The 25,380-nt window shown below is 46.4% G+C and overlaps 1 protein-coding gene across 1 annotated transcript in view; it reads left to right on the forward strand.

Moving 5' to 3' along the window:
• The window catches only part of MALRD1 (MAM and LDL receptor class A domain containing 1), a 1,363,691-nt gene that overhangs the window by 1,264,849 nt on the left and 73,462 nt on the right, over positions 1-25,380 (forward strand). Inside the window, exon 35 of the mRNA XM_063925153.1 lies at positions 535-621. Within this exon, the coding sequence (XP_063781223.1) occupies positions 535-621 (87 nt within the window). The remainder of the gene's footprint in view (positions 1-534; positions 622-25,380) is intronic.

Genomic DNA, 25,380 nt, shown 5'->3' on the forward strand with positions numbered 1-25,380 from the left:
AAGCAGTGTTCTCCTGCTGGTTGAGTTTTAAAGTGCAAATGTCTCCTAGCCCGGAAGGGTGCAAATGGATGATGATCAAGTTGTCCTTAACGTGTTTCGCTCCACATGGGGCTTTTTCAGATACTTGGGAAAAGTAAATAAAATATCTAGAGACTAATTCGTGATGGATAATGGAAATTGAAAGAAAGCATGCTTTTATGACTGGTGGTCTTCAGTATGCCGACTGTCGGGATCCCGGCGCACAGTATACCGGCGCCGGAATCCCGACAGCCGACATACCGACACTTTTTCTCCCTCGTGGGGGTCCACTTGGAGGGAGAATAAAATAGCTTGCGACACCGTGCCCGCAGCGTGGCGAGCACAGCGAGCCCGCAAGGGGCTCATTTATGCTCTCCACACTGTCGGTATGCCGGCAGTCGGGCTCCCGGCGCTGGTCGCCGGGAGCCCGACTGCCGGCAGACCATACTACACCCTTTTATAACGTCTTTTATTATGTATACAAGTACTATTTTTTTTACTTCTCCCTATCTACAGAAAACGAATAGAGAAGTTTCATCATTGGATACCATTGCTCCCTTTATACAAAAAAACACACACAAGTGGCCACGCTGTATTAATCAGGTTTATTTATCAGTTGTTGCAATCGATTGCTTGATCTTTTTAGCATTGTAGCAATAAAGCACATTTGTATTTACTATATAAAGCTGATTGTGGATGTTCATTCAGCCATTACATGCACCTCAGTCTTTTTAACAGCTCAGAACTATAATATTTATTTTGTTTAGAAGCTAAAATTGCCTGTCTGTTATTTTGGGGATTTGTAGTTCTATTTTGTGTTTTATTTTTAATTTGAATATTAGTAAATTAGGGGATCCTACAGTATGTTTGTCTGACTGAAAGTACAGATGTTTTGTTGATATTCGATTTTGAGTGGGATTTGGTTTTATATTCGATTTTACATTCCATTTTTCCTTTAGTAAATCTCTAAATGCAAAATTTAATGCAAAATCACCCAAAATCGACCATTTGTAAATATACTCCTCACAGTTTGAAACATGAATGTTTCGTTTTATCTAGTGCCTTGTTGCATTTTTAATTGTTACAATCATAACACAAGCACAATTGCTTATGTGTCTGTTTACTTTGTGAAACAAGTTATGAGATTGCATATAGTGGAAAAATGAAATAACCTCCAGCCTTTTCATAATGTAGGACAGCACTTGGCATTAATTAAAACATTTCCGAATTTCTATGAAATATATAGTACAGTATATTGCAGCCTCATTTGTTACTTAAATGAATTATGTGCATACAGTAAGAAGATGCTTGGACAGGACTTATTATGTGTCACTGTCCTGTATTTGAATGTTAGGATTACATTGGTAGAAATGCACCTAGAATTGTGTATGGAAGGTGTAAAACACATCCCACTGAGAATATAACCCGAGACCTGGTCAACAACATCTCTGAGAATGTGTAAAGACCAATCATTTACAGAAGAACTGTAAATGTCACCTCTCTCCTCTTCGTCTTGTAAATCAAAATCTCGTTTTTATATGTCAACATAAAAAGAGTCGCAGCTAACCTGCATTTAGTTATCAGTGCCCCCGTTGTGCGCAACTTCACAAAACCAATCCATGGCTTCTAGCTTTGCAGTTTCAGAAATGTCTTTTCCTGCTTGTTTTGCTTACTACATCTTCTGCTGTCTTCCAGTCATTGGCCCTCATTCCGAGTTGATCGCTCGCTGCCGTTTTTCGCAGCGCAGCGATCAGGTTACTACTGCGCATGCGTATGCACCGCAATGCGCACGCGCATCGTACGGGTACAAACAGCATCGTTGCTGTGCAATGCTTCTAGCGACAAATCCATTTGCACAACCCGACCGCAAGGAGATGGACAGGAAGAGGGCGTTTATGGGTGTCAACTGACCATTTTCTGGGAGTGGTAGGGAAAACGCAGGAGTGTCCAAGCGTATGCAGGGCGGGTGTCTGACGTCAATTCCGGGACCGGACAGGCTGAAATGATCGCAAAGGGCTGAGTAAGTCCAGAGCTACTCAGAAACTGCAAAAAACTTTTTTGTCCCGCTCGGCTGCACATGCGATCGCAACCTTGCAAAACGAAAACACACTCCCCCGTGGGCAGCGACTATCTGATCGCTGCTCTGCAAAAAATAGCTAGCGAGCGATCAATTCGGAATGAGGGCCCTTGTAAGAAATGTTATTGTGCTTGGCCACTGGAGGTAGTGCTTATATAGGGCCTGATTCTGAGCTGGATGCAGTGCTAATATTCACACAAATGGTCAATGGTTATTAGCTCGCTAAAACGTAGTAAAGCGCATGCGTCCATGGTGTGTGCGCACAGGGGGCCTTATTTAGGTCCCAACAGACCTGCGGCGCATAGCACAAAGAGGTTTGGTACTTTGTGCATGTGCCAGACCCGTACTGCTCTATATGGGTCTGCAGAGGCGGACGCAGAACAGCATTAGACTGTAAGTGATTGGCAGTCTGATGTCATTTGTAGCGGGGAGGGGGCAACAACGTTCTCTGTTTATCAAAATAGAGATGTTTTACCGCAATTGCAGGGGAGGGATGGGGCCAGGATCTCAGCCAGAGGAAGGAGATTTCCTGGCCTCTTATTAGTTCCTGTGGCAGCCTGATTGTGTGACCCCATGGGTCATGCAGCTGGCCGATGGTATTGGAGATGATCCGATACTGCGCCCTAGGAAGCAGCTCAGATATGTAATAAAGCAGGAGGCGTGATGCCTGCTATTGCATTACCATATTAGTGCTATTGCTGCTGATAGCTACTCCAGCCCATAAATCCCAACTGTCCTGATTTTGGCGACTGTTTTTCTAGGATTGTGCCGCTGTCCCACCTGCGGGCCGCAGTGTCCCGGGGTGGGGGTGGGGGGCAGTTGGGAAACCCTCTCCCACCTGCTGCTCAGCTTAGGAGAGCAGCGGTGAATATCTGCTGTATGCATGCACACAGTGTTTATTCACCCAGAGAGAGGGACAGGGGATATGCCATCAGCTCACAGAGCTCTGGTCATGCCCCCACAGCAGAAAAAAATGGAGGTGTGGTCTGCAATCACGGCACTTCCCGTGAGGCCACACACCCTAGCTGCAATGCCGCGCACCCTGATTTTAGAAAGTTGGGAGGTATGCAGCCACTTCTGAATCAGGGCCCAGAGCTGCTGGATTGATTGAGACTCACGGTCTCAGAAACATGTTGTAAATGCATTGGGGCGTTCCTGGGTGGTGACTGGGAGGTGGCTATTCAGACGCACAGAGATTTGCACAGTCTTATGGGTGTGGTATGAAAGGTGCCGCGGACATGTCGCAGAACTGGTTGCAAACTCAGGCGCTTAATCGCTTACAATAGAGGCCATACTGCGACGGAGATTCTGCACCTAGCAGGAGGCAAGTTTCTATGATATGTCCGATGGTAACGTCTATAGACACACCAAGCAGGATTACTGCATCGAAAGACACATAATGTAGGGGCCTCAGTCCTGGTACATTCAAACCCAAGGATGTACCTTTGTGAAGGGCTAATACTAGTATTTAGCATACAGTCGCAGAAAAAAAATGCAAACAGATGCTGCTGCGTCTGACTTCCGAATCAGCCCCACAGCATCTGGAGATGAGAGGTCATATGCTGCATGTTTTATATATATATATATATATATATATATATATATATATATCAAGTAGCTGGCACTCCGGATCTAGGTGGAAACTGCCCCGGTGCCTTCACAGTTCTGCTGGCAGCAGACAACACATATATTTCCAAGGATAGCGGCACTCTAAGGGACTTGCAGTACGGATCAGTAAATAGAGGCGACAAAACACCTTGAAGCAGGTTAACGTTTCAGTTTAATATAAACTTTCGTCAGAATGCCGCTGTCCTTGGAAATAAAAATATATATATATATATATATATATATATATATACTGTGTGTGTGTGTGTGTGTGTGTGTGTGTGTGTGTGTGTGTGTGTGTATATATATATATATATACACACACACACACACACGAACACATGATGAAAGCTGAGGCTGGAGTTTCACGTGCAGGTCCCCACCATCCCTTCCATCCTATCCAAGTGTCTCTACACTTCATTACTTTCCGGATCCAGTGATTGCCGGAGATAGGGCATGGTGACCCACTGACCACTCACCGTACTCTTTGCTCAGCAGACACTGTTGTGCTGATGCAGTGCTGCATGTTATTGCCCTGTCCATGCTCCTTAGCAGAGTGCACACGAGTACGGTGATGTTGAATTGTACACAAATCATTCGCATCGCCACTTGCAGCTACAGTAAAGGGGCGTAACCGGGTGGTAATGGGGCAGTAGCTCATAGGCAATGTTCAGAGAAGACGTGACAATGGAATTGCGGGATATGTGGAGTTATTATATAGTTATTAAGACTTACTTAAAGTATATAGGGAGGTCATTCCGAGTTGATCGTAGCTGTGCTAAATGTAGCACAGCTACGATCAGGCACACTGACATGTGGGGGGACGCCCGGCACAGGGCTAGCCCGCCCCGCATGTCAGTCCCTGCCCCGTCGCTGAAGTACAAAAGCATCGCACAGCGGTGATGCTTTTGTACTTCAAGAGTAGCTCCCGGCCAGCGCAGCTTTTGCGTGCTGGCTGGGAGATACTCGTTGCTGCCCGGCTCACAGCGGCTGCTTGTGACGTCATGCAGCCGCTATGGCTGCCCCCCACACGGACCGTGTGGGGGGCGGGCCGCAGCGGATGCATGACGTCACACGCAGCCGCTGCGACGCCTGCGCTGGGCAGACCACGCGCACAAAGCGGCAGTCAAACGCCGCTGTGCCGCCCCCTCCCGCCCAGCGACCAGCTCTGCCTGTCAATCAGGCAGAGGCGATCGCTAGGCAAAGACAGCCGTCGGCTGTCAGCCATGCGCCATGTGCAGTTCTGACCTGATCGCTGCGCTGCGATAAACTGCAGCGAGCGATCAGGTCAGAATGGCCCCCATAGTGCCAGTATATTTTATTGCGCTGTACCATTGGGAACAAAACAGGGATAAGACAACACTGAGTACTAACAGAGAGACAGAGAGGTAGGAGGGCCCTGCTCACAAGCGTTAACCCAGTGGGGAAACATTACAGCTGACTTGATTTCAGCTCTGCATTCACCCCTATGTGAGGAGTGTGGGATTTGGAATGAGCAGAAGTAGATGTACAGGAGAGTGAAGCTAGAGAGGATATTCCTTCTCCGACCTACAGTATAGCTGTACCCCTGATATCAACCACAGTGTCCTGCATACAGTGACTACAGGAGTGGTCAGTGCATCACCAAGTGGTGCGGAGGACCAGTGTACAACGTAAATACATGAAATGGCTGCAGTGTGTTATACTTCACTAATACTGTACTCAGGGCTGCAACTAGGGGGGGGGGGGGGGAGGGGGGCTAAGGGGTCACGTGCCCCGGGCGCCGGACTAGAGGGGGCGCTGGGAACTCTGCCGTGATCACCTCCTGCAGACGCGTATGGTGCCGTCACATAGAGAGCTTAGAATACACTTTTGCCTCTAGTACCAACACGGCGCAGTAGTTTCGCTATCTAACGCCTGGCTTTGTGATTCCAGCCAATCACAGCGTGGCCCAGGGGCGTGTCACGTGCTGGATGACGTCAGAGACCTTGTACATGGCTGCGGGGGCCGGGGATGCTGCTGCTGCTGCATGTGTCTGTAGCGGCCGGGGAGTCATCAGCACTGCAGCAGTGTGACGCCGCCGAGGAGATGGTCACTGCAGCGCGCACATTCCTATATATGTAACATTTGGGTAGAATGCTGCAATCAAGACTTTAGGTAACACCTGTCTTCGTCTGAGCGCCCCTTACAGCAGCGTACTAACAGCAGTGTCATACAGTCAGGACCAATAATGCTGCACATGCCTAGGAAACTACAGTCATTATAAAGTGGCCGCTTTAAAGAAAGATACATTTATCAATTTTGTTTAAATTGAAAACTTTTCATTTTATCTAAACCTGTAGTTTGTGCTTAACCTGGATCCAAGGACATAAGGACACTTTCAATGATCTTACCCATCTTTATGAAACATACCACACACACCTCCTCACTCTAGCCCCTGCATCCCCAGCTCAGCCCCCCTCTTCCTCTGTGTGTTCCCCCATATTCCCTTTACATTGTAAAGCTAGGGACACACTATACCAGTGGTTCCCAAACTTTTTGAATCACTGCACCCTAGAGTATCAGAATTTTTTTCATGGCATACCTCCCAACATGACCCTCTCCAGGAGGGACACAATGCTCTGCTTCTGGACTTTTCTCTTACTGTATGATTGCCGGCACCTGTTTTGAACAGGTTAATGGATAAGAAAGGAGTTTCAGCACAGGTGATGGCACTCATACAATAAGAGGGAAGTCCAGGAGCAGAGCATTCTGTCCCTCCTGGAGAGGGTCAGGTTGGGAGCTATGCCCCTAGGCCAAAAGTTTCTTACTGGAAATCCCATAGACAAAAATCGGACATAGCAAGGATCTCACCGTGTGTAAAAAAAAAAAAAAAAAAAAGGTTAAATAATACAAACAGCATTTAGGCACATTAATAAGCAATATTGAAATAGCGTTACTAAACCTTTGATTTGATTTTTGTGTGTGTGTGTGGGGGGAGGGGGGCGCTAGATTACCGCCTTGCCTCGGGTGCCGAAAATCCTAGTTTCGGCCCTGCTGTACTGTATGTCTTACATTTTTCCACTTCTCTGCAGCATGTTACCATATTACTAGACAGGTGTTTTTCTACCACAGCTGACATAGTTGTCTACCCTCCTTCATTCTGCAGGAGACTCCCTGAAAAAGCAGCAATCTCCCTGACTCCCTGAATAGTCCAGCAATCTCCCTGATTGCACCTGACCCCCATTATGTAGCTGTTACATTCTAGGGCGGAAAAAGAAATCAGAGATACATACATTCAAATGGGATCATCAGTGCTATTTCCCGGGTGGTCTTCAGTATGCCGAATGTCGGCATCCCGGCGCACAGCATACCGGCGCCGGAATCCCGACACCCGGCATACCGACATATATTCTCCCTCGTGGGGGTCCACGACCCCCCTGGAGGGAGAATAAAATACGAGCGCCACCGTGTCCGAAGCGTGGCGATCGCAGCGAGCCCACAAGGGGCTCATTTGCGCTCGTCACACTGTCGGTATGCTGGCGGTCGGGCTCCCGGCGCCGGTATGCTGGTCGCCGGGAGCCCGGCCGCCGGCATACCATACTACACCCCTATTTCCCTGTATTGGTTTTAAGGGACAATGATCCCTATGACTACATGCATTTTAAATAAGGTTTCTCTAACGTCCTAGAGGATACTGGGAATCCATTTAGTACCATGGGGTATAGATGGACCCACTTGGAGCCTTGGGCACTTTAAGAATTGATAGTGTGCGCTGGCTCCTCCCTCTATGCCCCTCCTACCAGACTCAGTTTAGAAAATGTGCCCAGAGGAGTCGGTCACGTTGCTGGAAGCTCCTGAAGGGTTTTCTGCATTTATTTTTTCTGTTTGTTATTTTTCAGCCTGCCTGCTTCGTGGGACTTAGGGGGGGGGGGAGTCCCGGGTAGCGGGTCGCCGGCCATTATGACGGCATGATGGTACAGAGACGCACTGCTTCTTGGGACTCAGTACACAGTGCGGACGCACCGCTTCTGAGGGAGCGAACTGAGTTTAAGTACACAGTACCCAGACTGGCATTACAGACTTAAAATGCGACTGAGTTTATGAACAGAGACTCAGTACCCAAACCAGCGTTTCAGTCCCCAAAAACGTCCTTTGACCCATATCCTGCACTCTCATACCTTCCAATATGACCCATTCCAGGAGGGTCAAATTGCTCTGGTCCTGGCCTAACCTCATAATTTAGGATTGCCGTTACCTGTTTTCCACAGGTTAGATGACAACAAAGGTGTTTCAACACAAGTGAGAGCAATCTTAAATTAAGAAAGAAGTCCTGGAACAGAGCATTTTGTCCCTCCTGGAAAGGGCATGCAGTCTGACTCTGATGATGAGGGGTCAGACATGGAGGAGGGGTGAGGTGGATGCAGAGGTGGCGGAGGCTACTCTGTCACAGATAATAGAGGGTCTCATATAAGCTATTAGAGAGGTTATGCATATCCCTGATAAGGTAACAGAGGAGACTGAGGAATCTTATTTTAATGTAAAAAAATAAATCCTCAGCCACTTTTCCTGTGTCAAACGAACTAAATACCCTGTTTGAAGAACCGTGGGTTAATCCTGATAGGAAATTTCAAATCCCTAAAAGGTTGCTATCATCTTTTTCTTTTCCTCCTGAGGATAGAAAAAATGGGAAAATCCACCGATAGTGGATGCATCAGTATCCAGGCTGTCACGGAAAAAATTGTATTGCCTGACCCTGGTGCAGCCTCCCTAAAAGACACCGCTGATCGTAGAATTGAGAATACACTCAAATCTTTGTATACAGCTGTTGGGGTGGCACAGAGACCCACTATAGCATGTGGGTGGATTACTAAAGCCATCGCAAACTGGGCGGGTAATCTAATTCAGGGGTTAGGTACCTTGCCTAAGGGGGAGATTATTTTACTCCTGCAGCATATACAGGACTCTGCAAATGTTATGGTGGAAGCCATAAAAGAAATAGGCTTGCTTAATGCACGCACCACTGCTATGGCAGTGTTAGCACGCAGAGGCTTATAGCTACGCCAGTGGACTGTGGACTCCAGGAAAGGGGTGGAAGGCCTACCCTTCACAGGAAAGGCCTTATTTGGAGATGAACTAGACAAATGGATCTCCAAAGCTACTGCGGGTAAGTCCACGTATCTTCCTTCTGCAGCTCCCCAAGCCAGGAAGGCTTACTCAGGACCTAATCTACAGTCCTTTCGGACTGCCAAGTTCAAGGACAAAACCAAAGGTTCTTCTGCAGCTACCAGAGGTGCTAGAGGTAAACCACGAAAACCAGCAACTGCAGGTTCTCAGGAACAGAGCTGTTCTGCTTCCTCAAAGCCTTCACCATGATGGTGGACCACGATGCCTGGAAGATTGGCAGGTTGGAGCCCTACTAAAAAAATTTCAGTCACATCTGGACAACATCATGCCAGGATCCCTGGGTCATAGATCTTATTTCCCAGGGCTACAGACTGGAGTTCCAAGAGCTCACACCTCACAGATTCTTCAAATCAGGCTTACCAGTTTCACAGGAAGCAAGTAACCTTACAGGACGCCATACAAAAACTGGTACAGACTCAGGTCATTGCTCCAGTTCCACCTCACCTGCAAAACAGGGAATATTATTCCAACCTGTTTGTAGTACTGAAACCGGTCTCTGAGAGCGGTGATCTCAGGTCTGGTGGAGGGGGAATTCCTAGTGTCTCTGGATATCAAGGATGCATACCTTCACATTCCTATCTGGCCGCCTCATCAGGCTTATCTACGGTTTGCACCGCAGGTCTGTCACTACCAGTTCCAGGCCCTGCCATTTGGTCTCTCCACGGCATCGAGAGTGTTCACCAAGGTAATGGCAGAGATGATGTTTCTACTTCGCAAACAGGGAGTGAACATAATTCCATATCTGGATGATCTTCTGATAAAGGCACGGTCCAGGGAGCGGTTGATGGACAGTATTCGCCTCTCAACCACACTACTCCTGGATCACGGGTGGATTCTGAACTTATCAAAATCTCACCTGGAACCGACGCAGAGACTTTCCTTTCTGGTTCTGGGAATGATACTGGACACGGAATCTCAGAGAGTGTTCCTTCCTGTGGAGAACGCTATGGAAATCCAGTCGATGGTTCGGGCTGTCCTGAAGCCAACCCAGATCTCGGTGCATATGTGCATTCGCCTTCTGGGGAAAATGGTGGTCCCTTACGAGGTGCTTCAGTATGGAAGGTTTCATGCAAGGCCCTTCCAGCTAGATCTATTGGACAAATGGTCCAGATCACATCTTCACATGCACCAGAGGATCCGTCTGTTGCCAAGAGCCAGGATCTCCCTTATGTGGTGGCTACAGACTTCTCACCTCGTCGAGGATTCAAAATTGGATTCTGCTAAACACGGACGCAAGCCTCAGAGGCTTGGGAGCAGTCACCCAGGGCGTGCAGTTCCAAGGAAAATGGTCAAGTCAGGAAGTCGTCCTTCCAATAAACAGCCTGGAACTCAGGGCTATCTACAACGCCCTTCTGCAGGCCTCATCCCTACTTCGGAATCAGGCCATTCAAGTCCAGTCGGACAATGCAACAGCGGTAACGTACATAAACCGACAGGGCGGAACGAAAAGCAGAGCAGCAATGTCAGAGGTGTCAAAAATTCTCCTCTGGGCGGAAAAACACGCTGTGGCATTGTCGCCGTTCTTCATTCCGGGAGTAGACAACTGGGAAGCAGACTTCCTCAGCAGACACGACCTGCACCCGGGGGAGTGGAGCCTTCACCCGGAAGTTTTCGGTGCTTGACACGTTGGTGGGGATATCCACAAATCGACATGATGGCCTCTTGTCTCAACAAGAAGCTCAAGCGGTATTGTTCCAGGTCGAGAGACCCACAAGCAGTGGCGGTAGACGCTCTGACAACTCTGTGGGTCTACCAGATGGTGTACGTGTTTTCCCCACTTCCTCTGATCCCAAGAATTCTCAAAAGAATAAGAAGGGAAAATGTTCAAGCGATACTTATTGCTCCGGACTGGCCAAGAAGGGCCTGGTACGCGGACCTTCTGGAGATGCTCCTCGAAAATCTGTGGTCTATGCCTTTTCGCGAGTATCTTCTGCAACAGGGCCTGTTCATCTATCAAGACTTACCGCGGCTATGTTTAACGGCATGGTGGTTGAACGGCTGATCCTAGCCAGGAGAGGGATTCCTGACTAGGTCATCCCGACTATGAGCCAAGCCAGGAAAGGGGTAACGTCTAAACATTACCACCGTATATGGAAGAAGTATGGTTCTTGGTGTGAGAACAGACAATGGTGGTCATTCCGAGTTGTTCGCTCACTGCTATTTTTTGCAGAATTGCTAATAGGCTAAAATCCAGCAGTTCTGCGCATGCGCTAAGCAATTTTACACAAAACTATGCTATTTTACTCACGGCGAACAAAGCTTTTCAATCGCTCTGCTGATCGTAGTGTGATTGACAGGAAGTGGGTGTTTCTGGGCGGAAACTGGAGAAACGGAGGAATGACTGGCTGGACGCAGGGCGTGTTTGTGACGTCAAACCAGGAACTAAACTGACTGAGGTGATCGCAATCTAGGAGTAGGTCTGGAGCTACTCAGAAACTGCAAGGAAATACTTAATAGCAGAATTGCTAATCTTTCGTTAGCAATTTCTGCTATTAATAGCAGAATTGTTAATCTTTCGTTAGCAATTCTGCTATGCTAAGATACACTCCCAGAGGGTGGCGGCCTAGCGTGTGCAATGCTGCTAAAAGTACCTAGCGAGCTAACAACTCAGAATGAGGGCCAATATTCTGCGGTGGAATTTCATCTGGGACATCTCCTGCTTTTTCTGCAGTCGGGAGTGAATGTGGGCCTACGCCTAGGTTCCATTAAAGTCCAGATTTCGGCTTGACTATTTTCTTTCAGAAACAATTGGCTTCTCTCCCTGAGGTGCAGACGTTTTTGAAAGGTGTTGTACACATCCAACCTCCCTTTGTGCCTCCCACGGCACCATGGGATCTCAATTTGGTGCTGCTGTTCCTCCAATCGGACTGGTTTGAACCGTTACAGGAGGCTGACATAAAATACCTTACGTGGAAGACAGTCACACTGTTGGCCTTGGCTTCAGCAAGACGTGTGTCGGAGCTAGGGGCGTTGTCTTACAAGAGTGCCTACTTAATTTTCCATGAAGACAGAGCAGAACTCAGAACTCTTCAGCAATTTCTTCCTAAGGTGGTGTCCGCTTTTCACATCAACCAACCTATTGTGGTTCCGCATCTCTGCTACTTCAAAGTCTTTGGATGTTGTGAGGGCTTTGAAGGTGTATGTAAAGAGAACAGCTCGTCACAGAAAATCCGACTTGCTGTTCGTTCTCTATGATCATTCAATTCAGGGCTGTTATGAGCATGAGGACTTACATTGACCACCCTGGCATTTATGACGAGTATTGCTCTGTTATGATCCTCTGCTTGTTGTTGTTTTTTTGCACTATTTTTGCACTTTACTGGAATTGAATGCTATTAATGCATAAATACGTTTGCAGTTATTTGGAGGTGCTTGCTCTTTTTTAAATATTTGAACTACTGCATATGTGCCTGGTACTCCTGTAAAATGAACTTTTAATGTGTGCAGCTGGGTCTATATATATATATATATATATATATATATATATAAAATATATAATATATATGTGTGTGTGTGTGTGTGTGTGTTTGTTTGAACCCTGGCACTCCTGGCATCCACGCTGGGATAGTCTTGCTCCGGTGCCCTCCCCAAGCAAAAATGCCTTCAGTGTAGTGGGTGAAATAAGAGGCGGCACTCGGAGACTTTCAAACAGCAAAATAGCGTGTATTAAAAGTGGCTCATCAACGTTTCGGGGACCCCCGTCCCCTTCTTCAGGATTTTGTAGTGCTGTAGTGAAGTAAAATGGAGGTTTAATCCAACATAGGTACCGGACGGTAATTCAGCCATTTTATCTATACTGTATACAGTGCTGAAAGAAGGGTGGTACGGTGTGGTACAGAGTACCATTAAGAAATATGGTGGTGGTACTGAGTACCACCAGCCCACAGCTGGGGCATAATTTATAAGGGGCATTTCTCTAACGTCCTAGAGGATGCTTGGGACTCCGTATGGACCATGGGGATAGACGGGCTCCGCAGGAGACATGGGCACTTTAAGAAAGACTTTAGATCTGGTGTGCACTGGCTTCTCCCTCTATGCCCCTCCTCCAGACCTCAGTTTGATACTGTGCCCAGTGGAGACTGGGTGCTTTTCAGAGAGCTCTCCTGAGCTTTCTGACAGAAAGTATATTTGTTAGGTTTTTTATTTTCAGGGAGCCTGCTGGCAACAGACTCTCTGCATCGAGGGACTGAGGGGAGAGAAGCAGACCTACTTCTGTGAGTTTCAAGGCTCTGCTTCTTAGGCTACTGGACACCATTAGCTCCAGAGGGAGTCAGAACACAGGTCTCACCCTGGAGTTCGTCCCGGAGCCGCGCCGCCGTCTTCCTCACAGAGCCGGAAGATAGAAGCCGGGTGAGTATGTGAAGAAAAGAAGACTTCAGAGGTGGCAGAAGACTTCATGATCTTCACTGAGGTAACGCACAGCAGTGCAGCTGTGCGCCATTGCTCCCACACACCTCACACACGGCAGTCACTGTAAGGGCGCAGGGGGGGGCGCCCTGGGCAGCAATATAAACCTAATTTCTGGCAAAAGAGATATATATATACAGCTAGGCACTGTATATATAAAGAGCCCCCGACAGTTTTTATTATATTTAAGCTGGACAGAAGCCCGCCGCCGAGGGGGCGTGGCTTCTCCCTTAGCACTCACCAGCGCCATTTTCTCCACAGCATAGCTGAGAGGAAGCTCCCCGGACTCTCCCCTGCTTATCCACGGTGAAAGGGGGTTTCAGAGAAGAGGGGGGGGGGGGCACATAATTGGCAGCAAATAATAGTATTACAGCGCAACTGGGTAAACACATTGTGTGTTTTTTCCTGGGGTATTAGCGCTGGGTGTGTGCTGGCATACTCTCTCTCTATCTCTCCAAAGGGCCTTGTGGGGGAACTGTCTTCAGATAAGTGGATTCCCTGAGTGTGTGGTGTGTCGGTACGTGTGTGTCAATATGTCTGAGGTAAAAGGCTCTTCTAAGGAGGAGATGGAGCAAATGTGTGTGTGTGTTGGTGGTGTCTCCGTCGACAACGCCGACACCTGACTGGATATGTGGAATTAAGTGCTGAGGTAAATTTATTGCACAAAAGATTAGAGAATTTACCCATGTCTGTCCCTATGTCGCAGGGACCTTCAGAGTCTCAAAACGCCCACTATCCAAGATAATAGACACTGATACCGACACGGAGTCTGACTCCAGTGTCGACTACGATGATGCAAAGTTACAGCCAAAACTGGCAGAAAAGTATTCAATATATAATTATTGTAATAAAAGATGTTTTGCATATCACTGATGACCCATCTGTCTCTGACACGAGGGTACACATGTTTAAGGGGAAGAAAGCTCAGATAACATTTCCCCCCTCTCATGAACAAATGAATTGTGTGAAAAAGAGCGGGAATCTCCAGACAAGAAACTGCAGTTTCCCAAAAGAATTCTCATGGTGTATCCTTTCCCTGCTAGGGCCAGGATACGATGGGAATCCTCCCCTAGGGTGGACAAGGCGTTGACACGTTTACCCAAAAGGTAGCGCTGACATACCAAGATACAGCTACCCTCAGGGATCCTGCAGATAGCATGCAGAAAAAAGTACTTTGAAGTCCATTTACACACATTCTGGTACACTACTCAGACCGGCGATTGTGTCGGCATGGGTTTATAGCGCTGTAGCAGCGTGGACAGATACCTTATCAGCGGAGATTGAAACCCTAGATAAGGATACCATGTTATTGAATCTAGGATATATAAAAGATGCTGTCTTATATATAAGACATGCTCAAAGAGACATTGGTCTACTGGGTTCTAGAGTCATCGCTATGTCGATTTCTGCTAGACGTGTCCTATGGAACATGCAATGGACAGGTGATGCCGACTAAAAGAGGCATATGGAGGTTTTACCTTACAAGGGTGAGGAATTGTGTGGAGAAGGGCTCTCGGACCTGGTCTCCACAGCTATAGCTGGTAAATCTGATCTTTTGCCTTATATTCCCTCACAGCCTAAGAAAGCACGACATTATCAAATGCAGTCCTTTCGGTCGCAGAAAAACAAGAAAGTACGAGGAGCGTCCTTTCTTACCAGAGGTAAGGGCGCAGGGCACAGCTAGTTCCCAGGAACAGAAGTCCTCCCCGGCCTCTACTAAATCCACCGCATGACGCTGGGGCTCCGCTAAGGGAGTCCGCCCCAGTGGGAGCACGTCTTCAACTCTTCAGCCACATCTGAGTTCACTCACAGGTGGATCCCTGGGCAATAGAAATTGTTTCTCAGGGTTACAAGCTGGAATTCAAAGAGGTGCCTCCTTGCCGGTTTTCCTTATCGGCCCTACCGGCTTCTCCCCCAGAAAGGGATATAATATTAAATACAATTCACACATTGTATCTCCAACAGGTGGTGCTCAAGGTTCCCCTCCTTCAACAAGGAAGGGGATATTACTCAACCTTGGCTGTAGTCCCGAAACCGGACGGTTCGGTCAGACCTATTTTAAAATTAAAATCTCTGAACCTATACTTGAAAAGGTTCAAATTCAAGGTGGAATCGCTCAGAGCGATCATCGCCAGCCTGGAAGGAGGGGGGGGGGGGATTTTATGGTGTATCTAGACATAAAGGCTGCATACCTTCATGTTCCCATTTATCCACCCCATCAGGCGTACCTGAGAATTACGGTACAGTATTGGGTACAGTATTGTCATTACCAATTTCAGGGTAATTGGCGGAAATGATGGTGCTTCTACGCAAGCAAGGAGTCACAATTATCCCATACTTGGACGATCTCCTAATAAGGGCGAGATCAAAACAGCAGTTGTTGAAAAGCGTGTCACTTTCGCTGAAGGTGTCACAGCAACTCGGCTGGATTCTCAATTTCCCGAAGTCACAGTTGGTTCCTATGACTCGTCTGCCCTTCTTGGGTATGATTCTGAATACGGACCAGAAATGGGTTTATCTTCCGATAGAGAAGGCCCAGGAACTAATGACTCTGGTAAAAAAAAAACTATTAAAGCCAAAACAGGTGTCAGTGCATCACTGCACACGGGTCCTGGGAAAGATGGTGGCATCTTACGGGGCCATTCCCTTCGGCAGAATCCATGCGAGGACTTTCCAATGGGATCTACGGGACAAGTGGTCCAGATCACATCTACAGATGCATCAGTTAATCACCCTGTCCCCTAGGGCCAGGGTGTCTCTCCTATGGTGACTGCAGAGTGCTCACCTTCTGCAGGGTCGCAGGTTCGCCATCCAGGACTGGATTCTGGTAGCCACGGACGCGAGCCTCCGAGGTGGGGGAGCAGTCACACAGGGAAGAAACTTCCAAGGTCTTTGGGTCAAGTCAAAAAACTTGTATTCAAATCAACATCCTGGAGCTGAGGGCCATATACAACGCCCTTCGGCAAGCGGAAACATTGCTTCGTGACCTACTGGTTCTGATCCAGTCAGACAACATCACCGCAGTGGCTCATGTAAACCGCCAAGGCGGCACAAAGAGCAGAGTGGAAATGGCAGAAGCCACCAGGATTCTCAACTGGGCGGAAAATCATGTAAGCGCATTTTCAGCAGTTCATTCCGGGAGTGGACAACTGAGAAGCAGACTTCCTCAGCAAACACGACCTGCATCCAAGAGTGGACTTCTTTAGGAAGCCTTCGCACAGATTGCAAGTTAGTGGGAACTGCCACAGATAGACATGATGGCGTCCCGCCTCAACAAGAAGCTACAGAGGTATTGCACCAGGTCAAGAGACCCTCAGGCAGTAGCTGTAGAACGCCGGATCCTAGCGGATAAGGGTATTCCGGATGAGGTCATTCCTACGCTAATAAAGGCTAGGAAGGACATGACATCTAAACATTATCACCGTATATGGCGAAAATATGTTTCTTGGTGTGAGGCCAGGAATGCTCCTACGGAAGAATTCCATCTGGGCCGTTTCCTTCACTTCCTGCAAACCGGAGTGAATTTTGGCCTAAAATTAGGATCTATTAAGGTTTAGATTTCGGCCTTATCCATTTTCTTTCAAAAGGAATTGGCCTCTCTCCATGAAGTACAAACTTTTGTGAAGGGAGTACTGCATATTCAACCTCCTTTTGTACCTCCGGTGACGCCTTGGGACTTTAACGTGGTGTTAAGTTTCATTAAATCACACTGGTTTGAACCACTTAAAACGGTGGAGTTGAAAAATCTCACTTGGAAGGTGGTCATGTTATTAGCCTTGGCTTCGGCTAGGCGAGTGTCGGAATTAGCGGCTTTATCACATAAAAGCCCCTATCTGGTTTTCCATATGGATAGAGCGGAATTGCGGACCCGTCCTCAATTCCTGCCAAAAGTGGTTTCATCCTTTCATATGAACTATTGTGGTGCCTGTGGCTACGCGTGACTTGGAGGATCCCGAATCCCTTGATGTGGTCAGGGCTTTGAAAATTTACGTGGCTGGATCGGCTACAGTCAGAAAAACAGAAGCACTGTTTGTCATATATGCAACCAACAAGATTGGTGCCCCTGCTTCAGAGTAGACTATTATTTGCTGGATCTATAACACGATTCAGCAGGCGCATTCTACGGCGGGATTGCCGTTACCTAAATCCGTCAAGGCCCATTCCACTAGGAAGGTGGGCTCTTCTTGGGCGGCTGCCAGAGGGGTTTCGGCGCTACAGCTATGCTGAGCTACTACTTGGTCGGGTTCAAACTCCTTTGCAAAGTTCTATAAGTTTGATACCCTGGCGGAGGAGGACCTCCTGTTTGCTCAATCGGTGCTGCAGAGTCATCCGCACTCTCCCGCCCGTTTGGGAGCTTTGGTATAATCCCCATGGTCCTTACGGAGTCCCCAGCATCCTCTTGGACGTTAGAGAAAATAAGATTTTAAACCTACCGGTAAATCTTTTTCTCGTAGTCCGTAGAGGATGCTGGGCACCCGTCCCAAGTGCGGACTACTTCTGCAAGACTTGTATATAGTTATTGCTTAAATAAGGGTTATGTTATAGTCTCATCGGTCTTGGACTGATGCTATGTCGTTTTCATACTGTTAACTGGATAGTATATCACAAGTTATACGGTGTGATTGGTGTGGCTGGTATGAATCTTGCCCTTGGATTAACAAAAATCCTTTCCTCGTAATGTCCGTCTCCTCTGGGCACAGTTTCTCTAACTGAGGTCTGGAGGAGGGGCATGGAGGGAGGAGCCAGTGCACACAGATCTAAAGTCTTTCTTAAAGTGCCCATGTCTCCTGCGGAGCCCGTCTATCCCCATGGTCCTTAATGAGTCCCCAGCATCCTCTACGGACTACGAGAAAAAGATTTACTGGTAGGTTTGGGAGCTTTGGTATAATCCCCATGGTCCTTTCGGAGTTCCCAGCATCCACTAGGACGTTAGAGAAAATAAGATTTTACTTACCGGTAAATCTATTTCTCGTAGTCCGTAGTGGATGCTGGGCGCCCATCCCAAGTGCGGATTGTCTGCAATACTTGTACATAGTTATTGTTAACTAAAGGGTTATTGTTATGAGCCATCTGTTGAGAGGCTCAGTTATGTTTCATACTGTTAACTGGATATGGTATCACGAGTTATACGGTGTGATTGGTGTGGCTGGTATGAGTCTTACCCGGGATTCAAAATCCTTCCTTATTGTGTCAGCTCTTCCGGGCACAGTATCCTAACTGAGGCTTGGAGGAGGGTCATAGTGGGAGGAGCCAGTGCACACCAGGTAGTCTAAAAGCTTTCTTTTAGTTGTGCCCAGTCTCCTGCGGAGCCGCTATTCCCCATGGTCCTTTCGGAGTTCCCAGCATCCACTACGGACTACGAGAAATAGATTTACCGGTGAGTAAAATCTTATTTTTTGTGTGTGGGACATAAAATGGTGTCAGTGACGCAACTGTGTGTGGCATAATATGTAATAGACATTGCGGTGTGTGGTATAATATAAAAGGCATTACAGTGTGTGGCATAATGTTTAATGCTCATTACGGGGTATGGCATAATGGGGGTAATTCCAAGTTGATCGCAGCAGGAAATTTTTTTGCAGTTGGGCAAAACCATGCCCATGCACTGCAGGTGTGGCAGATATAACATGTGCAGAGAGAGTTAGATTTGGGTGGGTTATTTTGTTTCTGTGCAGGGTAAATACTGGCTGCTTTATTTTTACACTGCAATTTAGATTGCAGATGGAACACACCACACCCAAATCTCTCTCTCTCTGCACTTTATATCTGCCTCCCCTGCAGTGCACATTGGCCCTCATTCCGAGTTGTACGCTCTGTAATTTTGTTCGCACTGCGACTGCGCCAAGTAAATTTGCTAAGAAGTTTGGTATTTTACTCACGGCATTACGAGGTTTTTTCTTCGTTCTGGTGATCGTAATGTGATTGACAGGAAGTGGGTGTTTCTGGGTGGAAACTGGCCGTTTTATGGGTGTGTGTGAAAAAACGCTGCAGTTTCTGGGAAAAACGCGGGAGTGTCTGAAGAAACGGGGGAGTGTCTGTGCGAACGCTGGGTGTGTTTGTGACGTCAAGCCAGGAACGAAACTGACTGAACTGATTGCAGTTGCCGAGTAAGTGTGGAGCTACTCAGAAACTGCTAAGAAGTGTCTATTCGCAATTCTGCTAATCTTTCGTTCGCAATTTTACTATGCTAAGATTCACTCCCAGTAGGCGGCGGCTTAGCGTGTGCAAAGCTGCTAAAAGCAGCTTGCGAGCGAACAACTCGGAATGACCACCATGGTTTTGCCCAATTGCTATAGAAATTCCTGCTGCGATCAACTTGGAATTACCCCCAATGTGTAATAAGCATTACGGTGTGTGAAATAATGTGTAATAAGCATTATGGTGTGTGGCATAATGTGTAAGGGGCATTTCGGTGTGTGGCATAATGTGGCCATGCCCCTATTGTCATGTAGCCATTCCCCTAGTTTCGTGTGACCACGCCCCCTCATGACACGTGACTTCACCCATTTTTACTATCAGTGCCACTAAGAAAAAAATTCTACTTGCACCACTGACTGTATATAGCAACAACGCAATAAGTCTGACATTAATAATCTGCATTCCTCTTGTGCTTATGGTGAAACACAGAAATGTGATGATGGTATATATAGGCAGTATACATAGCCTATACCAGAGACCATCACACTGCACACGGTCAGAGAGGAAGACACAGATATCTTTATTCATCCTGGCAGTGATGTTGTTGTGCTCCCGCATTATACGGCTCATTACACCCACTGACCCCAAATTATAAAGCTTAGCACCACATTTAGGGGCTGATTCTGATGTAAAAAAAAAGCAAAATGAAAAACAAAAGTAAGTAACTAAGGGGGTTATTCCGAGTTGATCACTCGCTAGCAGTTTTTAGCAGCCGTGCAAACGCATAGTCGCCACCCACGGGGGAGTGTATTTTCGCTTTTCAGGAGTGCGAACGCCTGTGCAGCAGAGTGCCTGCAAACACATTTTGTGCAAAACAAGACCAGCCCTGTAGTTACTTATCCTGTGTGATGATTGCTGCGACGAGTGACACGGTAATGATGTCAGATACCTGCCCGGCCATGCCTGCGTTTTTCCAAACACTCCCAGAAAACGGTCTCCTTGTGTTCGGCTGTGCGATTGGAATCGTCGCTAGAACCAGTGCAAAACCACAATGGACTTCGTACCCGTACGATGCACGTGCGCATTGCGGTGCATGCGCAGATTAGCCGTTTTTTCACTGATCACTATGCAGCAAACAACGGCAGCTAGCGATCAACTCGGAATGACCCTCTAAATCTGGAATTTGAGGTACAAGGGGTGCAAATATATTTATACTCTTTGTATGCAGGGTAAACACTGGCTGCTTTTGCCTGTAGCCCACAAATACTGGGCAGTGTTCTTTTTACTCTGCATTTTAGATTTGATTTTGGCCAAACCCTTCCGGTACAGTATCGCCATCTCTCTGCACAACTTACACCACCTGCAGTGCACATGTTACTTGTGTTTGCTTTGCTCCAACCTCAGAATCAGCCCTTATACTCACTGTACTGTACATAGAAAGGGTTACATGTGTTACGCATCCTCTCATCTGTTTGGCAATCGGAGTTGGGGTGGGATACTTTAAACGCTGGTGTTGGAAGACGTCTGCTATTACAGATGTGCCATTTTTCTATTTTTCCTCCAATATTTTGGGAACCTTGTCAAGGTTTTGCAATACTCAGTCACAGCACACATCTAGCATTTCTCCTCTGTCCCAGCGAGCCCTTTGTCTTCTCTCCTAGATGCTGTATAAAACTCATAAATAACAGAAAGCTTATTGGCAGAACCAAGCATTAAATACACGTTTTACTAAAAAATAAATTACATACTTATGATGTAGATTGCAGCTTCAGTTTTGCCCCTGACTTCGACAATATACATCGGAGACAGAGCTAAGCATTATGATTTAATGTTGTCTCCTGTGGGAAGAGATGAATTTTTGATTGTCTGGGAATGACAAAATGATTTAGAATCTTCCACAACTGCACAAAGCAGGCGTCATGTGTAATGCTGACACACTCTGGCTAAGGATGTTTGGATGATGTTATATAACGAGTCTATTACAATCAAAACATACTATATTGGAAAGCAGATTATATGATGCGCTAGTGGAGCATGCTGCATATAGGATGTGCCTGCATTAAACTACCCAACTTCTTTCAGAAAACACACTTGGCTCCTCCACACTCTGCATTCCTTACATGGTTGTCAGAGGGTTTGCTGAAACTTGTAGTTCCATAATAGTTGGCGGGAGACAGGTTGCATTCCTCTACTCTAAAAATATATTAAACTTCCAAACCAGTTTCTGAGTAACCTGAAAAGCCCAGAAATGCCTCCGATCTGCACTAAAAGTCACTATGGTGATACAGGTTGAGAATCCCTTATCCAAAATGCTTGGGACCAGAGGAATTTTGGATATCGGATTTTTCCATATTTTGGAATAATTGCATACCATAATGAGATATTATGGTGATGGGACCTAAATCTAAGCACAGAATGCATTTATGTTTCATATACACCTTACACACAGAGGCTGAAGGTAATTTTAGCCAATATTTTTTATAACTTTGTGCATTAAACAAAGTGTGTGTACATTCACACAATTCATTTATGTTTCATATACACCTTATACACACAGCCTGAAGGTCATTTAATACAATATTTTTAATAACTTTGAGTATTAAACAAAGTTTGTGTACATTGAGCCATCAGAAAACAAAGGTTTCACTATCTCAGTTTCACTCAAAAAAGTCCGTATTTTGGAATATTCCGTATTTCGGAATATTTGGATATGGGATACTCAACCTGTAATAGCATATATTAATGCAGACACTACAGAACATTAAATGCAAAACATTCACCTCCCTTTTATCGTTGAGAATGCCCTCTATTACATAAGGAAATACATGGGTTTCCAAAATGTATTTATCTGCTGCATACTTGCCTGCTCTCCCGGAATCTGCAGGAGACACCCAATATTTAGGGTAGCCCTCCGCAGCCCCGGAAGAGTGGGCAACCCTGTTGCATCCCACCCACTTCCTAGTGTAGTGGGCAGAATTGGGGGATTAATATAGAGGCTCCCTTTGTCCTCGGGGAGGGGATTATTGATGTGTCGCAATGGAAACACCTAATTTTGCCCCATCTCTATGCAAATTCACACCAATTGCGTCAATTTTGTTGGAGCTTAATGATGCAATAAGCCCGATCCCACCTCCTTCGCCTCCCACCTGCATCTCCTCTCTGGACTTCTCCCGGAGAGTAACATTTTAAGGTAGGCATGTATGATCTGCTGTGGTGCACACGGGGTGGGGGAGGGTGATCTGAGTACAGAGATACCTTCCAGACAGATGATTGGGTTTTCTTTCTCCATTGTCACCAGCCGATAACAGCAATCAGATCCCTGCGGTTCACGGGTTAAAGAGGAGGGGGCAGGGCCAGTATGACACAATTCCATTAGAGTCACGGCATCTGTAGCTATATATATATATATATATATATATATGACAAGAAAAAGGTTTTGCAACTGCGCCTGGAAAGTATATGAATTGGCAATGTTTGGTAATATACCTGTTTTATTAAATAATCAGGGTAAGCTACATAAATAGTAATGCAAACACAAGTGCTGTTTTACTAGTAATAAGGAAAAATGAGAAAAGAAAAAAGAAGAAAGAGATGGAGAAGAAAAATAATAATGAAATATAGCAAAGATGATAAACAACAATGCTAACAAAAGTTACAAAAAACTAGAGATGAGCGGGTTCGGTTTCTCTGAATCCGAACCCTCACGAACTTCATGTTTTTTTTCACGGGTCCGAGCGACTCGGATCTTCCCGCCTTGCTCGGTTAACCCGAGCGCGCCCGAACGTCATCATGACGCTGTCGGATTCTCGCGAGGCTCGGATTCTATCGCGAGACTCGGATTCTATATAAGGAGCCGCGCGTCGCCGCCATTTTCACACGTGCATTGAGATTGATAGGGAGAGGACGTGGCTGGCGTCCTCTCCGTTTAGAATTAGAATAGATTAGAGAGACACTTGATTTACTAATTTTGGGGAGCATTAGGAGTACTCAGTAGTGTACAGTGCAGAGTTTTGCTGATAGTGACCAGTGACCACCACTTTTATTTATAATCCGTTCTCTGCCTGAAAAAAGCGATACACAGCACACAGTGACTCAGTCACATACCATATCTGTGTGCACTGCTCAGGCTCAGGCCAGTGTGCTGCATCATCTATTATCTATATATAATATTATATATATCTGTCTGACTGCTCAGCTCACACAGCTTATAATTGTGGGGGAGACTGGGGAGCACTACTGCAGTGCCAGTTATAGGTTATAGCAGGAGCCAGGAGTACATAATATAATCCGTTCTCTGCCTGAAAAAAGCGATACACAGCACACAGTGACTCAGTCACATACCATATCTGTGTGCACTGCTCAGGCTCAGGCCAGTGTGCTGCATCATCTATTATCTATATATAATATTATATATATCTGTCTGACTGCTCAGCTCACACAGCTTATAATTGTGGGGGAGACTGGGGAGCACTACTGCAGTGCCAGTTATAGGTTATAGCAGGAGCCAGGAGTACATAATATATTATATAGTGAGTGACCACCAGACACACAGTGCAGTTTATTTAATATATCCGTTCTCTGCCTGAAAAAAGCGATACACACAGTGACTCAGTCAGTCACATACCATATCTGTGTGCACTGCTCAGGCTCAGGCCAGTGTGCTGCATCATCTATATATATTATATATCTGTCTGACTGCTCAGCTCACACAGCTTATAATTGTGGGGGAGACTGGGGAGCACTACTGCAGTGCCAGTTATAGGTTATAGCAGGAGCCAGGAGTACATAATATTATATTAAAATTAAACAGTGCACACTTTTGCTGCAGGAGTGCCACTGCCAGTGTGACTAGTGACCAGTGACCTGACCACCAGTATATAATATTAGTAGTATACTATCTCTTTATCAACCAGTCTATATTAGCAGCAGACACAGTACAGTGCGGTAGTTCACGGCTGTGGCTACCTCTGTGTCGGCACTCGGCAGCCCGTCCATAATTGTATATACCAGTGACCTAACCGTGGTTTTTTTTTCTTTCTTTATACATACATACTAGTTACGAGTATACTATCTCTTTATCAACCAGTCTATATATTAGCAGCAGACACAGTACAGTGCGGTAGTTCACGGCTGTGGCTACCTCTGTGTCGGCACTCGGCAGCCCGTCCATAATTGTATATACCACCTAACCGTGGTTTTTTTTTCTTTCTTTATACATACATACTAGTTACGAGTATACTATCTCTTTATCAACCAGTCTATATATTAGCAGCAGACACAGTACAGTGCGGTAGTTCACGGCTGTGGCTACCTCTGTGTCGGCACTCGGCAGCCCGTCCATAATTGTATATACCACCTAACCGTGGTTTTTTTTTCTTTCTTTATACATACATACTAGTTACGAGTATACTATCTCTTTATCAACCAGTCTATATATTAGCAGCAGACACAGTACAGTGCGGTAGTTCACGGCTGTGGCTACCTCTGTGTCGGCACTCGGCAGCCCGTCCATAATTGTATATACCACCTAACCGTGGTTTTTTTTTCTTTCTTTATACATACATACTAGTTACGAGTATACTATCTCTTTATCAACCAGTCTATATATTAGCAGCAGACACAGTACAGTGCGGTAGTTCACGGCTGTGGCTACCTCTGTGTCGGCACTCGGCAGCCCGTCCATAATTGTATATACCACCTAACCGTGGTTTTTTTTTCTTTCTTTATACATACATACTAGTTACGAGTATACTATCTCTTTATCAACCAGTCTATATATTAGCAGCAGACACAGTACAGTGCGGTAGTTCACGGCTGTGGCTACCTCTGTGTCGGCACTCGGCAGCCCGTCCATAATTGTATATACCACCTAACCGTGGTTTTTTTTTCTTTCTTTATACATACATACTAGTTACGAGTATACTATCTCTTTATCAACCAGTCTATATATTAGCAGCAGACACAGTACAGTGCGGTAGTTCACGGCTGTG

This window comes from Pseudophryne corroboree, chromosome 5 (genome assembly GCF_028390025.1).
Source record: "Pseudophryne corroboree isolate aPseCor3 chromosome 5, aPseCor3.hap2, whole genome shotgun sequence".
In the NCBI taxonomy this organism is placed as follows: domain Eukaryota; kingdom Metazoa; phylum Chordata; class Amphibia; order Anura; family Myobatrachidae; genus Pseudophryne; species Pseudophryne corroboree.